Here is a 16,837-nt window from a genome sequence, read left to right as displayed (position 1 = left end):
GTTGGCTTCCTCCAAGTTAGTATGTTGTACAGCAAGATCTGTTCATCCTGGGTAAGAGTAGTCTGCACATGCCAGAAAAACACCTCGACTTGCATGTTGAATAACATGAATTTCTCTCTTCATAAAAGTCAGCATTGTGCAATGCTCAGACTGTTCACCTGTTCAGAACAGCAAGTATCCTGATATTAGACTGCAGGTAATTATCACTGGGTTCTGTGTCTGTTCTCATGAAATAGGGTCAGCACATGCCAATACGCAAATACTTAGGGTTTTACTCTAGGACACTTAATTACTTGTTGGATTTTGACTTCTGGTATTTAGCCTCATTTTACTTTGCTTGGTGACTGGTACAGTTGGTATCTTGAGATGTTATCTAGACTTGACATAGCAAAGTCTGAGATCACCCACATACAAATCTCTATTTCTGGCACGTAGCAATATCATTTTCAGAATAACCCAAATGTATGAACACAATCTAACACTAGCTGCTTGGAAGAGATTAGGCATGAGATCCTCTTACCATTTGTTGAACAGACTTCTTGCACAATTTCACGTTTAATATGTTTCAGAGAATCAAAGTCATTTACAAAAAACATTCTATTTTTTGTCTCGGCTATTTCCTCCAACTCTTGTTGAACAGCATCCTTGATGCCAATGGCATAGATAATGATTCCTTGTTGTCTCAAATCTCTTGCTGCCTGATTCACTCCATCTTCAGATTTACCATCTGTAATCACTATCAGAATCTGTGGAACATTTTCCCTATAAGCCATTTTGAACGGAGTTTTCATAGACTTTAAGGCATTTCCAGTTCTGGTACCTCCACCGATTTGATCAATATTGTCAATTGCCTCTGTTAACCTCATCATTTGGTTGTGCCGGCCAATTATGATTTCTGTCTTTGCCTCAGATGCATACTGAACCACACCAAAGCGAACATTGTTAGCTCCAAGTTGAAACACTCTGATAACCTCATTCATGAATGTTTTCATGTCCTTGAAGTCGGATGGATATATGCTTCCAGAACCATCAATCAAGAAATAAATGTCAGCTTCCTCTGTGTCCACACAACCTAATAAACAAGAAGAAAAAGATTACAGAAGTTTTGACACTTCCAGGTGTAAGAAAATCACTTTACTGTAACACAATCTCAAAAAGTAGGTAGCTAAATGCTACTAATAATTTTATTTGGAAAGTCCTTCAGTGTAAAACCTTATAAAATCTTGAGTGTTGAATAAATTGAATAAGAAATTACCAGACTTCTCTGCACCAATGAAATGCGTCAAAGCAATATAACAGAATAACAAAAGCCACTTTTGTTACTGGCACTCAGTAATAAAAAAGACAGTAAGAATGATGGGATAGAAGCCTGGAACAGCTATTAGAGTAAGAAAAATAGAAGACAGATACAGTGGGGTACAGTAATAGTGTGGCAGCCTGCAAAGACAAAAGAATGAAGAAGCGCAGCTAGAACTACAGCTAATTTGAAACAGAATAGTAAGAGAAACTTTTTTGTGACAGACTGGGTAGAATTTAGGTATGAAGATAAAAACATTACCAGGGTTTGTATTGTGACAGACTAGCTTCTTGAATTGGTAGCAACAGCAGGGCCTAGCTACTTAGCCTAGCTATTATATGGAGGTGAGAGACAACATTTTACTTCAGTGTCATAATTCAGAATCATTGAACACCTACAAGTGATTTTAAGAGTTGGAGCTCTTATATAAGCTGGATTCACATAACAGAGAATTGACTCGATCTATTTGTAGATATTGTTAAGCTGTGCAAACTATAACAGACAATTAACCTGAAGAATTCTGAGAAGAATCACTTTCACTTGAGCATGAGGAAGATTTGAAATTTGCTCAAGGGGAAGCAGCAAAAGCTTCCTGTCACATACTTCCCCAGAAGGGCAGGAATATATAGGGGAGGATTCCAAGCAGGGCAGATCTTGGCTGGAGGATATTTGGGTCCATAATCACCAGATCTTTATAAACCATCTCAAATATATTTCTGAATTTTAATTTCCCCTTGCATTAAGTGCAGATTTTGTACACATCAGATCGGCAGCATGGAAATGACAGTTTTATGAATACTTCTTACCTTTCTTCAGACCTTGTGATTGTAAGGGGACTACAAATGTTTTTGCCACAATCTCATTACAAAGTTGTTTCTTTATTTTCCATGCAATATTCGACAGTTGTAGAAAAAACTTCAGGGCGGTAACATGAGTCCTTGGGGGATACGTTGCAATTTTATCAAGTTTGCTACCCTCTGTGATATTCTTGATGCCCACAGCGTAGACTGTAACACTCTCACGTCTTAGTTTTGATGCTGGTTCAGCGTAATCATCCAAGGATTGTCCATCAGTGATAACCACAGCAATCTGCTGCACTCCTTGTTTTTTTCTGCTGCCTGCCTCTTGAGTGAAAACCTTATTCCTCAGGAATTCAATCGCTATTCCAGTATATGCTTGCCCACCTCGATATGGTAAATTCGTCAGGTAGTTCAGTATTTCCAGTTTATCCTCGAATGTGTCAAGAGTGAACTCTAGTCTTGGTTCATTACTGTATAATACTAGACCAACTCTTACATTGTTTGGAGCAATATCTAGGGCATTAACAATTTTTAACAGAAAAGCCCTGATCAGCTGGAAGTTTTTTGACCCAATTTTGCTGGATTCATCCACAAGAAACACAATATCTGCCACTGTTGCACTAGAACACACTAAAAGCAAAGTAAATAGAAGGAAGATAATATTACTGTAGGTCACACTGTGGAACTATGGTTACATATAAAATCCCCTACGGCCATTTCATAGAAACAAAATCCATGCAAATTGCCCCTTCATTCAGAACAGGCAATTTCACTGCAGCAAACCCCTCAAGGCCACTGTCCTGTTCCCCCTAGTTAATACAGATTTATAACATGCACAGGCAAACATTGCAACTGTGTGACTAAAGGTGGTGAATATATATTTTTTCAATAGAACATCTCTGTAAAGGTGAAGCTATCAGGCACTTGCACTGTTTTTCCCTCCCAGCCACCTGAGAAGTTGCTTTGGACTATCAGTGAGTTAGCTACTCAGCCTGCCAGTTTTGCTCTTTTGATACACCGTACCTGCTGGCACACTTGAATCAAGGTCATAAAGCTTCTGAAGTGAAGTTTCGATGTTACTGACAATGTTTTGTTGCACGAGGTTAATGCTCTCCACTTCATAAATCTGATCAGCCTTGCTAGAGAGTTCTCTCACCGCTTCTATCATGTCAAAGTATTCAACATCAACTGAGGTAACTTTCACCCCCATCTCCTCTAACATCCAGGCTTCCTCCATGATACTGTTTCTGGATCCAGAAGATGTGAAGATCACAACAACCTGTGGAGTGCCTTCACTGAGCCGACTTCCAGCACCGTTCATTAAAAAGGTTTTCTTCAAAAACTCCATGACACTTTCATTCTGCAATGAGCCTCCAGTGAACGCAATGCTGCGCTGAATGTGTTCAAGCAGCTCTTCTTTGTTTTCATATGTGTTCAGTAAAAACTCCACCTTTCCTATGCCATTAAACTGGGCTAGGCCAACCCTATGCTTGTTAAGCCCAACATCTAGCTGCCTGACTACTTGGGAGATGAACTGTTTTACCCTTTCAGACGTTGAAGGCTTCATGTTCTCAGCGGAATCAATAAGGAAAATAACATCAGCATATTGTTTTGCAAATGCTGCAGAGAGGAAAAAAACAATGAAAGAGCTGCTGAGACACTTGTATCCAGACTTGGTTTGGAATATAAGCTAAAGAAGAATTGCAACATTGTCATTGACGCTCACGATTTTAAGTTTGGACATGAGCTTTAAGTCTACAACATACCATTTAAACATGCTACATGGTAGCTGTAATATTATCTTTGGCAAGGTAAGCAAAGAATTCTAATGAAAACAGCCTTATTTTAAAAAGTATTAAAAACATCTTGAGAATCTTCTATATTTGACAGTATTTATACAGAAAAAGTTTCACCTTCCTCCCACCAAATATTCTACTTATGACTTTGGGGGTGAGATTGCATGCTTTATTTAACTACAGTAATATTCCACTTATAAAGGTCTTCTCCATCCCTGCTATAATCCAGGTTGCATTTAAGAACTGGACCTATCTGAACACTTCAGAATAAACTCATCTTAATAACAATCCCATGAGGACTTGCTCCTAAAGGCAGAAAGTCCTTCAAATATCAGAGGAAGCCCCAGAACATAAATGAAGTTATCCTAACTCCACTTAAAGTTAATGGAAAGAGATGCACATTCCGGAAGGGGAAGACAGATGCAAGAAAAATGAAACAAATGAAGACCTAAGTGTGTCTTTCAGTGTAACAGTTTATGATGGAAAAGGAGGTTAGAGACAGTTGCCTAAGTACCAACATCAGTGTCTAATCCCTAACTTTTTCTCAACAAGTAATAACGTTATCCTCACTGACCTCTACAAAACAGCATAATATAGTTAAAATTTACAACTAATACTTTTAATATTTGTTACTGATTTAAACTCCTTTTTCTTCATTTTGATATTAGTTTTGCTACCATTGCTTTTTTTTTTTTTTTTTTTATCCCATCCTCTTTCATGGTTCAACAAAGACAATTTTTTTTTTTTACAAAACAGAAAACTTTCTGTGAATTTTGTTGTTCAGAAAATATACTGAAAGGATTGGAAAATATGGCTTCTCTTCATTTTCCTCACTCCTAGAACGTTCACTCTGAACTGAGTTTTTAGGAGTAAAATGATTGATAAATAATTGATAAATAATCAATAAATAATTCTGTGAAGCTGTTCAATGACAAAAAATATTCTATTAATGGCTCTGTCAGTACTGATGAGGTTGAACTGAATGTATTTCATTAAATCAGCAAATCCAACCCTGATTTTCTTCGCAGTCCATTAAGGTTCTCCTTACAGAGAGTACTGTGCATAAACTTACCTTTGTTTTTAACAATTAAACCTCATTGAATTCAACATAGACACTGAAATGTGCTTAAAAGAACAGGAACATCACCCTGAAACTATGACTTAACTCAGATTTAGCCCCATTATTTTCAATGGAGCTACATTACAGCAACAGTTGTATAAAATAACATCAAAATCAAGACCATATTTCTACATTCTGTTTTCACGATTACATGGAATGGACAACTGAAATGGCACAAGAATAAGGACAATTCCTTACCTTGTATCTGGTTTTCAATTGCAGTGCAGAAGTTTTGCAAAACTCTTGTGGAGAGATCTGGAAGGTCATCGAAACTACCAATGCTATACAGGTATTTATGGAAAGGTCTGCTGGCTATTTGCTGAAGCTCAGTTGTATTCTGGATACCAATTCCAACAACGTACATGGAAATGCCTCTGTATCTCAGTTTCTTGGCAGGCTGTTCTACTTCATCCCTGGATTCTCCACTGGTGATAAGAATGGCTACCTGAGGGACATAACCCTTTGCTCCACTACCAGCAGATTCCAGGAAATACTTTGTGCTGACGAAATCCAGAGCTCTCCCTGTGTATGTTTCTCCACCTCTGTACGGCAAATTCCCAATCTGCTCCAAAACACCATTTTTCAATAAATACTGATTCAGTAAGAATACTTGGTAAGCTTTGTCACTGTATTGGACCAGTCCAACTCGGACCGCATCAAGGCCAATGTCAAAACTTAAGACAAAGGAGGAAAGGAAGTTCTTCACTTTCTGAAAGTTTTCCTGGGTAATACTTGTTGAAGTATCCACTATAAAGACAACATCTGCCGTCGTGGCATTAATGCAAGCTGCTCGAGAAAGATGACATAGAAAAACAAACTATCATCTCTTTTCTAAAATCGTTCATGAATAAGGGATAACAGAAAGTACATTTTATTCATCACGAAAAATCATAATTTTTGTATGTTTCTGCCTTGTCTCCTCTCACCTTCTCCCACTCCCATTATTTTGAATATTATAAAGGTAGATTTCTACTCAAAATTGGCAACACTTAAGAGTTAATATTATTGACAACATATGAAAGAAGAAGAAAGCTATACTTCGGCAACACACTGCAATTATATAATTTATCTACAAATAGAAAAAGCATCAAAGCTGAGGAGAAATAGCTCTTCTAGGACATATCATGGGCATACTGTGCAACCAGTCCAGTTACCTCTTCCACAAAACTTTTATAGAACATTGTGAGAGCATCACTACCAAGCAACAAAATCTTTCACTTTATAGACATGCTTATCTGATGGCTCACTCACTATTTCTTGAAGTTCAGACAGAGCAAAATCTTTAATGCCTATAGCATACAGCACAACACCTGCATCCGTGGCTGCTGTGGCTGAGTTTTGAGTATTATCTTCAGCTTGCCCATTTCTTACCAAAGCAGCAGTTTGAGGAACCTCTTTATTTATTTCTTCATTTTGCTGCCAGCACTTTTAATGAAGTGATTCTCGATCAGAAACTAAAGGATACATCCAGTTTTGGCGCCTCCTCCCATGTAATGCAATTTTTCTATTTTCTGTGAGATACCATCCTTGTTATAGCAGAGGCTGAGCAAGAATGAAGCTTAATATACCAAGTGCATGGTATATTAAGCTTCTTTTTTTCCCCTTGCTCTTCACACCGGGGGTTTGATGTCACATATTTCCATACCATTGTTAGGCAAAGAAGAGATGCTGAAATACACATCAACATGACTTCCATACACAGCTTGCACACATGAAGTCATAAGCAGAGAATGCATATGGTAATTGCTGTACTCTTTTCTGCATATAAACCACAATAACAAGAATGCACAGACTTGCTGTCAAGTGAGCTACAAGGAAAAATTACTTATACACTTTGAACTCCAGACTGCAAGCATGCATTACTAACAAGTCACACTGACTTAAAGAGGACTAAACATATCTACTTGTAGGAAATATGGAACTCATGCATTTGCATGCTTTTCAGAGCACGAATGAAGTTGGAACAATTTCTTTAAACCAAGATACACTAGGAAGATGTTCAGCAACCGAATGGTATGCTTCCTCAAGCAGTAGTCAGTTATTCTGGAAGATTTAAGATAATAATGCTAATAATAATTTTGCTAATTGCACGAATGCAAATATGTATCTGGGTTGCAAGGTTTCTAGCTAGGACACAACGCAATCTCCACCATAAAACTTCTTCCTTACTTTTGAAAATACATAACCTCAGCACGCACAATCAAAAATGAATTGTAATAAACGGTTGCACTTCATCTTACTATCTTTAGGAAAACCTGTTCCCAAAGATCTAGGTTTGCAGGAAAGACTCCACAGAGGAGGGATCTCCAGAAAGAGATCCTTCCCACGTGACAGTCAGTCCTTAAATGGGGTCTAGGAGAGGTGCAGCCAGGCTTCACCCCTTCTGGTCCCACAGCTGAATCGCCTTCACCTGTTCATGGCTGACTCAGTGCTTGCTTCAGGTGATCAATCAGTGCTTCAGGCCCCGACTCAACAGATCCCATACACTACTTAAACAAAAATTAAACTGTCACAAATTCATTGTCTCTCACCGGCACTGAATACGTGTAGGAAAAGAAAAACTATTAGTTTGAAAATGAGATATTTCTTTAATGTATTACCAGTCTGTTGTGCATCTAGAGTGCCAAAGGTGGATACAAAGAGAAGTACAAGAAGTGATTTCCAATCATCCATTTTGAAAATCTCCCTAGAAAAACAAAGTAAGAAATACAGAGCATAATTTCTCAGGAGTTTGATAGTTGTGAGTGAACTGGCTTTGTGTGCATTTTATTAACATCACAGAGGCTTTCTAGTTCTGTACAGTTTAAAGTAGCGTTTTAAATTCCAAGTTTCTTTCCTTATGCTTAACATACACATTTTGAACATAGAACTGTTAATGCCTGACTTCTGGTGGGTGTCTGTACATAAAATAGACATGGATAAGAACAAGCAATTATTTACAAGTTAAATATGCTAGTTAGTCAGTAATGAAGATACCATATGAAAGAGCCACAACTCAATGCTAGAGGAAATGGGAATGATAATCTCAACAACAAAGTACAAAATTAAGCTACATTAAGCTTGAGCACACTAAACAATCAAGAACAATACAGTTTTGAAAATCTTTCAGTTATAGAACATAAATACACTAAATAGTTTATAGAACACAAATACAATAAATAGCTTTAAGAATAAAAATAAGTGGTAAGCCAGGTCATAATCATTGTCTTTGCTTCGTTCCCTACTCCTTTTTTAATGATAGCTAGCAATTGCTTATATTTTTTGAATGCTACTGAGCTGACATGTTCATGGAAATACCCAACTTAATCCCCAGATTTTCTTTCTGGGAAGAGGTATTACATTCTGCCTGCCAACTGACGTAACTCAGATATGCTCAACACAGAGTAACTGAAAAAGACATTCCATTGGGGTTACCCTGAGAATTTCGTACTTAATACACAGCTATTGATGGAGGTGTATTGGTCTGGAAGATGCATGGCTATTGAACTTTATCTTCTACCAGCTCCGTACAGCCAAAATTTTATACAAAGCATTGTTAAGCTACCAGAAGTGTGGAAAGAGCCAAATGTTGCACTGTATCAGTTAATTGTTTGAACCTGTTGTTCATCCTGGCAGACACTCAGATCAAAACAAAGAGGTAGGTTAACCCACTTATATTCCAGGCTTGGGTTCAAAACAGAGTACAATTTCAGTAGAATCTACACTGTTACTTTTTAAATAAACAAATAAATAAAATATTATTTCAGGGCTTCTGGAATTCTGATGAGCATAATTTATCTAGAATTCAGTTTTGGAGCTGACTTGCACAGAAATTTCCCAAGCATCTGTGCCTCTGACACTGCTTAATGCCTAATATTGTGCTGGCTTGAATATGGCCTAGACTAATTAGTAGCAGAGAGGGAAATGTATGTGAAGGGATATAAAAGCAAACAGACAGCAAGAGAAAACAAGCACTTCACCCTCCCAGCTCACTGGAATTCAAAATTCAAGCCACTCTGGCAATCAGGTGAAACCCCTGGTGACTGCAAAAAAGGTAACATCATATTCATTTTTTAAAAGGGTAAAAAGGATGACCCCAGGAACTACCAACCAGTCAGTTCTACCTTTGTACCTTTGTACTGGGGAAGATCATGGAACAGATCCTTCTGGAAGTTATGCTAAGGCACATGGAAGGCAGGGATATCATATGGGAGAACCAGCGTGGCTTCAGCAAGGGCAAATCCTGCTTGACCAACATAAGTGGCCTTCTATGATGGTGTCACTGCATCAATGGACAAGGGATGAGCCACTGATGCCATCTATCTTGACTTCAGTAAGGCCTTTGACACAGTACCCCATAGCATTCTTCTCTCCAAATTGGAAAGATATGGATTTGATGGTGTTCAACAGATGAAGAACTAGTTGCAGGATCGAGTACAGAGAGTGGTGGTCAGTGGCTCAATGTCTGGATGGAGACTGGTGACGAGTGGTGTCCCCCAGGGGTTGGTGCTGGAGCCAGTACTCTTCAACATCTTCATCAATGACATTGGCATTTTGATGACACAAAGCTGTGGGGTGAGAAACCTAGACAGGCTTGAGCAGTGAACCCAGGTGAACCTCATGAGGTTCAACAAATCCAAATGCAAGAACTTGCACCTGCATTGAGGCAACTCCCCTTACCAATACAAGCTGGGGGATTAAGGGATTGAGTGCAACCATGCCAAAATGACATGGGGTACTGGTGGATGGGAAGCTGGATAAAGCCAGCAATGTCCCCTTGCAGCCTGGAAAGCCAACTGTATCCTGGGCTGCATCAAAAGAAGTGAAGCCTGCAGGGCGAGGGAAGTGATCCTGCCCCTCTGCTCTGTGCTGGTGAGACCTCACCTGGAGTACTGCATCCAGATGTGGAGTCCTCAGTACAGGAGAGACATGAACCTGTTGGAACACATCCAGAGGAGGGCCACAAAAATGATCCATTAAACGGAACACATTTCTTATGAGGACAGGCTGAGAGGGCAGCCTGGAAAAGAGAAGGCTGTGAGGTGACCTGAGAGTGGCCTTTCAGTACCTAAAGGAGAGCTACAGAAAATAAGGGGACAGCAAGGTCCTTGGTAATAGAACAAGGGGAAACGGCTTCAAGCTCAAAGAGGGTAGCTTTAGGTTACACATAAGTAAGCTACAGCGAGGAAGGTAAAGCACTGGAAACAGGTTGCCCAGTGATGTGGTGGATGTCCCGTCCCTGGAGACATTCAAGGTGAGGATGGATAAGGCCCTGGGCAACCTGATCTGCCCGGGATGTCTCTGATCATTGCAGGGGAGTTGGACTAGATGGCTTTCAGAGGTCCCTTCCAACTCTAAGGGCTCTATGATTAGACTTTTCAGTATCTCCAGAGTACGTGCTGAAGGCAGGATATATTCACATACATGCATATTCTCTTTATTTCTATCACTTTTATTTGATGAACACCTGTGCCACCAGTGGACAAAAAAGTCCCAGTGATCAGAACAGAGATTCACCTTGCCCAATCCCTTGTCTTTGTCAATAGCTCTTACATTAAAGGAAGAACATAAAAAGAAAGTTAAGAAACGTAGGAATGCTCTACCTTCCTCATGGGCTGCTTTAAAGGTTTCTAACCTCTTCTGAAACCAGCTGTAGATTCATAACAAGATCACAAGCCAAACAGATTGTTTATCACATTCTAAACATCATTCATGTTCTACCAGAAAAGCAAGCCAATTATCTGTGAAAACAAAGTTAATGACCAAATGCTGCTGTTAGCACTTTGTTATACCGAGTTTTAAATTCTATCTTGGATCTGCAAATACCACTTAGTGGAAAGGCTGCAGCTGGTCTAACATCACAGCACAGGGTTAAGTTCCAACGTCCTATAGTAATGACATTTAATATTATCCTAGGTCTTGCAAATAACAAAAAGCAATGAATAGAAATCATCCATTCAAGATCACATTCTACCCTCAAGCAACAACGAAATATCATTTCCAGGCATCACTACAGCAAGCTCTGTTCTAGCTCCTGAAGGGTTCTTTGGAATGTCTTTGGGGAGGAAAAAAAACACGTCTGCTCTATTTCAAGAAAGCTATACTTAGAGACACTACCTATTACGAATGCTGCAGTGACACAGAGATGCCAGAAGTATCTAATGTCCCTGTGCACCAGAAGGAATTCCAAGTACATTATGGTGGTTAAAAAGGAAAAGGGGCAAGAAACACTGGGTTGCTTTGTGGAAACCTTCTTCAATTCTTCTGCATTTTTCAGTTCCCCTTAAAAAGCACTTCTAACACAAGCAAAAGCTTGATATGTCATATATGAAGCCATACAAAATAAAAAGTTTTCCAACATCTTAAATGACATCTTCACATTTCAATTGTATTGAGCATTAAATTTTCTGTATATAGCCCTGATAGCTAATGAATCTCTTCAGCATTCTGATTCCTTTGATAATTACCAATTCTCACTACTATGTCTCATTACAGCCTCTTTTTAGACTTCAATCAACAAAAAGCTTACTCTGTGATACAGTTAAATATTATCTATCTATATATTATATATATAGATATATATATATATATATAAAACAACATCCAAAATAAAAATATAACTTTCATTACTGTATGATGTGTAATACCAGTGTCAGAGGAACAGTAGCGTCTTGAACAGGATGATCTTGTGAGAGTGACAGAACGCTGGAGCTGCCCAGAAAGACTGGGAGTCTCCTTCTCAAGACATACCTGGATGCCCACCTGAGTGACCTACTGTAGGGAACCTGCTAAAGCAGGATGGACTAGATGACCTCCAAAGGTCCTCCAAAGTTGTGTTTCAGAAGATATTTATCTGACATTGTATGAAATGCTGGAAATGGTGTACAGAAAGATGGTCATACAGGACAGATATATAGAAGGAAGACATCACTCCTTGGAATTTTTGAGAGAGTTAACTATTTAACATCATCTAAAGCAATATAAAAGCAGTGAGAGCATTTGCTCTCTGAAATATTTTCTTTCATAATCTTTACACAGGAAGCTTTAGCTATGTCAATATGGCAGTGCATCAATTCAGTCCAGCCAGATGCCTGATTATTAGTACAGGGAATCTTTCTAGCCAACCTGATAACTCTCCTAGATGCTCCCTGGAACACAAAGTAAAAGAAACAATGATTTCTCTTTTGGAGCAAACAGAACACAAACATCTTCTGCAAGAAAATGAGCTGTTCCAGAACCTACCAGTAATTTTCTGCCAATTTCATCATTTGGGCAGGTCAGCAACTTCAAAGACAATCTGTTGTAGGTTAGCCCCACTAGGCAGCACCAGGCAGCTGCTCCATAGTGGGATAGCACAGAGTGAGTCAAAGTTACAAGGGGAGAACTCATGGGCTGAGATAAAGATGGTCTACTCAGTGAAGCAAAAGCCACACATGCATACAAAGCGTTGCCCTGACAAATAGCATTAAACATCTCCCACTGCCACTAGAATAACTGGAGAATATTTATACTACTCTGCATCACCACGTGAAGATTTCAAAGAATAAAAGGCTCAGACAGTGTCCCGTGCATGAAGGTCTGAAGCAAAGTATTTCCTGAAGACTGAAATAAAAAAAGATTTGCAGATGTTATGTGCACAAACAATTCATGTTGAAGAAAGTCTTTCTGGCAGTAAGTCATAGAAACTTACAAAGGCTGGGGTTGGAAGGGATCTTAAAGATCATCTACTTACAACCTACCCTGCCATTAAATTCTGGTGAGTTTCACTTTCCCCTAACTATAATGGCAAAAATTTCAGATCAGAACAGTACATTTGGTAAAAACCCAAGGGAGTTAGTGTGCTTCTGGGACTGCCTATAATACTACACACAGTCACTGTTTTAGCAAGGAACTTGATTTTCTTCTGTGGAGCAACCATTTCAGTTTGGTACCACGGTCTCTGTCCTACTGTTGCACTGAAAGATACACAATAGCCAGTGGCTGTTGAGCTACGTAACTATTTCCATGCTTCCTAACAGCTGTGGGATGTATTTTCTCCCTTCATCTTCTCCCAGTCTAAGGGTTCATGATGTTCTCTGTTCATAGGGTCAGATACCCCATGCCTAAAAAACTTCTTCCACTCTACCAAAACACTGACAGCAGGAGGGAACCAACTTCCCACTTGTTCTTTATTTTCCCCTCCATTAGCCAATAGCAACATTACACTTTGGGTGGATTCTTGAAATGCAGAGACACTGCAATTTTAAAACACATACAGATTAATTTCCCTACTCACACCATTTATTTTGCTTAATTTCCATGAAACCACATGAACTTCCAGTCATACACTGCTTACAGTATTAACAGAAGCACTTTATGCCTCCTATAAGCATTCTTCAACATTTGCTAAACAAGTAAAGTAGGATTAAAGCTCAGATAGTACAGATCCTAGGTTACTCAGATACAGTGTCATGGAGCATTATCAGTTCTGCATATTAAGCTAGCAACGTTAATATGGAAATTTAATTAATATAACAGTGCCTATACGAAGTCCTTACAAGATACCTAATACACATATCAGTAATTAAATACATAAAGATATATACATAGATATAATCTATGTGAACGCTAAAACAGCAATTCCAAAGGAAAAAAAAAAAAACACTTAACTTTTAATTTTATGCGGTTCTATGAAAATAAATTGAAAAATATTAAAGTTCTTAGAAACCACTATAAAAAATACACATACTTTGCAGCACATCTCACTGTCAGTACTTTTTTTTTTTCTTGTTTGTTCCCAGAGACCCACCATTATATATACAAGAAATCTCAAATAAAGAAGAAGATCAATAGCACTCCTGAACTCTTTAAATTCTTCATAGAGATTACTTGCAATTACATTTTGGCTTTCATTTTAATGAGCTACTGTCCCAGTTTTATGTACTTTAATGTTTTATGTACTAAAGGAAAGCCATTCAGTAGATGCTTGCTGCCAGAGAGAAATCCAAAGTTAAAAGTCAATGCTTCTGAAGTGCATTATAAAAAGCATAGGTATTTTGACACAACGCCTGTTTTGCACTTATCTTTCATAACCATGAGGCATGCAGAATTTCCCTTCACACCTTGGGGTGGAAACATTATCCTGCTTCTTTGTCCATATATTAATAGAAGGAACACAATCTTTTTTGTGGCAACTTCAAATCCCATCTCTAACAGTGGCAAATGTGATCATGTAGCTTTTTCTTACCTAATGAAGTACCTCAGTTAGATTTCTTCAGCTTTTACATCCTGATTTCATTTCTTCTGAAGTCTTTTGAGAAAAAATAAAAGAAAAAATAGAAAAAGCTCACAGAACTGAGTCCTGGAGTACAGCAAACAAAATGCTCGCCTCACATGCCCTAGTTAGTTACTCTTTCCTCCCCATTCCTTTTCTCTCTCTAAGGAGAATTTAAAGCCTAGATTCCATCTGTGCAGGTTCCCAGTTTCACCAAACAGTAAAACTAGAATAAACCCATTCCGCCCCCGCACAAAACTACCATCCTCATATGTTCAGACACTGAACTTTCACCACTGAGATAGCAGTGCCAAAAAAAGGATAAATGTGGCTGTAGAAGTTATGCAAAATATTTACAGTGAGCTGACATTTGGAAAACATAGAAGTCCTTTTATCAATCATCTCCTCTCTACAGACTTTTTATTTTTCCCTTTAATTAGCACACTGTCTTTTGGTTATCACTGAAATGTCTCAGGAAGAAAGCTGCAGTTTCACCTTCTTCAGGTTTCTCAAAAGGAAGCAGACTCCTCTAACGACTGCAGGTATAATCACATGGCTAGACACTGAATCAAGCAAGGATACCCTCAGTGACTTACCTGACTTTGGAGGTCAGTGTGATCAACATAATATTGCAGATGTTCCAAAGGGTGCTTTCATTCCAAAGGACTTAAAAGCCTCAGCTGCAAAGAGCATGGCTAAAAGGATAGGAACATGCACACATACCACCACATTAGGTGTCTACACACAGTCTTCACTGAAAAACTGACTGAAATTAAAAGTAATGTTCATTTATTGTCAGAACTTTTGTCTGCCTGTCTGTCAGCTAGTGGAATGAATGTTTACCTGCTGACCTGATTCTATGAAATAGAGAGGGTCGTGATTTTCCATGTCAGTATTTGATGTACCTCCTGTAAGCTTATTGTTCATTTTTCTGTTTCAGAACAGAGCTTGATAATTAGTAAGTTATTATTAAGTTTTAAACATTCATTATCATTGATACCTATATGCCTCACGCTGTTTTCAACAGCACCAATTGTATATAATTAAAGCTATGAACCTTCATATCCTAGCAGCTCAAAGTGTTCTAACATACCATGAAAAGAAAAGCTAAATTACAGTTTGGCTCTTCAATCAAGAGGATCTTGAGCCAAGCCAAAGCATCTATCAGAAAGTCCAGCTGGTTACAATATCCCCATATCTGATGCAATCACATTCATACAGTCCTTTCTGAAATCAATGTTTTGAATGTATTAACTGCACCAATTCTCTCATGACCAGGTTGTATCTCCCTACCACCCACTGGCTCAGCATGATCTGCCTGCACTTCCCACAGTGCAATTACAGCCTCTTCTCTTCGAGGAAAAGATGAAGCAGGTAGAGAAGCAGAGCTGTTCATTATTGCTGCATGCCACATATGAGGAATTAAAAATTATGTAAGATTTATATTTTAAGAATTTTGAAATTATTCCACTGTCCTCCAGCTCCTACCCCCACTGTTTTGCTTTTGAGATACATCGTATGTATTTCACAGGTGTGGATTTGCATTCTATCAAGGGATTTGTTAAAAGGGAGTATAGGAGGTCTGAAGAACTCCTTATCATGAGGAGCACTTCTCACTTATTTTGGAAAGACCTGAGGGATCAGGGAACACATTTGTTATCGTGTTTCGTTTTTCTTCTCACCTTATCCTGGCTTTAGACCTACTTTTCATAAGATACACAGTAGCATGGCAATACCAAGAGTCAAACTTTCCTGCCAGGAATAATATAAAGGTGACTGATAAAAAAGCAGTAAAGCAGAAAACAAAACCCATTTGACAGGTATCACAAGATGGAGCAGCTAAACTCTGAGGATGACACAAATAACTTGTAATATCCTTTGAGTGGAAATCAGACAAAAGTGAACAGTATAAATGCTGAAAACATCAACTTTTTTTTTTTTTTAAACCAGCACATGCTTCGCTGACTCATTTAGTAAAGGATGTTAAGCAAACTAAGCACAAACATTTCATTCATGAAAGCAGCTTTTCAATGCCAAGAGCACTGAAGAGAACTAGCAGATGTGATTCTCCTGTTACTAGGAATAATGAGTGGGAAAGCATCTTGTACACAGAACTAAGGATTCAAATCAGTTGAAATCAAACAACAAATCTACTGTTTTAAAAATATCTTTCTTCAGAACAGCAGCAGTGCAAGTCACCTCACACTGAGCTATCACAAAGTGGGAAGTTCACTAGCTCAGTTTGCAACTAACAGTACTGAAGACTTTGAACCCCTAGTATATTATCTGCTGACTTACCTACCTTTGAAGCAGGGCTCTAGCAATCAGAACTTCCTAGTGGTGGCAAGATGAAGGTTTTCATTTTCATTCATTAAAAACTTAAAGCAAGAAAATTATGACCTTGTAATATTCACATATGTAAAACTTCTGCTATGTCGCTTGGCTAAAAGAACCTAATTATTCTTTGATTTCTAATGCTAGAAATCATGCAGTTTTACTGAACTGTTTGACTGACTGATAACATATTTGAATTTGAACACCTAGAAGATCGTGATTGTATGCAGGCAAATCAGAGCTGAACAAGTTTTGTGG

General features: G+C 38.5%; 1 protein-coding gene across 2 annotated transcripts in view; it reads right to left on the bottom strand.

Moving 5' to 3' along the window:
• Positions 1-16,104, bottom strand: part of COL6A6 (collagen type VI alpha 6 chain) — a 44,257-nt gene extending 28,153 nt beyond the window's left edge. For both annotated transcript variants that reach the window (XR_008209035.1, XM_052693328.1), the window contains exons 1-6: positions 14,219-16,104; positions 7,614-7,699; positions 5,212-5,799; positions 3,121-3,717; positions 2,104-2,727; positions 521-1,072 (exon numbers count right to left, since the gene is read on the bottom strand). Coding sequence is in view for 1 of the 2 variants with exons in the window: in XM_052693328.1 (XP_052549288.1) it covers positions 521-1,072; positions 2,104-2,727; positions 3,121-3,717; positions 5,212-5,799; positions 7,614-7,686 (2,434 nt within the window). In the remaining variant the exon portion in view is untranslated. The remainder of the gene's footprint in view (positions 1-520; positions 1,073-2,103; positions 2,728-3,120; positions 3,718-5,211; positions 5,800-7,613; positions 7,700-14,218) is intronic.
• Between the last annotated feature and the right edge of the window lie 733 nt (positions 16,105-16,837).

The sequence above is a fragment of the Tympanuchus pallidicinctus genome, unplaced genomic scaffold (assembly GCF_026119805.1).
Source record: "Tympanuchus pallidicinctus isolate F22 unplaced genomic scaffold, pur_lepc_1.0 scaffold3, whole genome shotgun sequence".
Classification (NCBI taxonomy): Eukaryota; Metazoa; Chordata; class Aves; order Galliformes; family Phasianidae; genus Tympanuchus; species Tympanuchus pallidicinctus.
The sequence above is the reverse complement of the archived record's forward strand: the minus strand, read 5'-3'. Positions and strand labels throughout refer to the sequence as shown.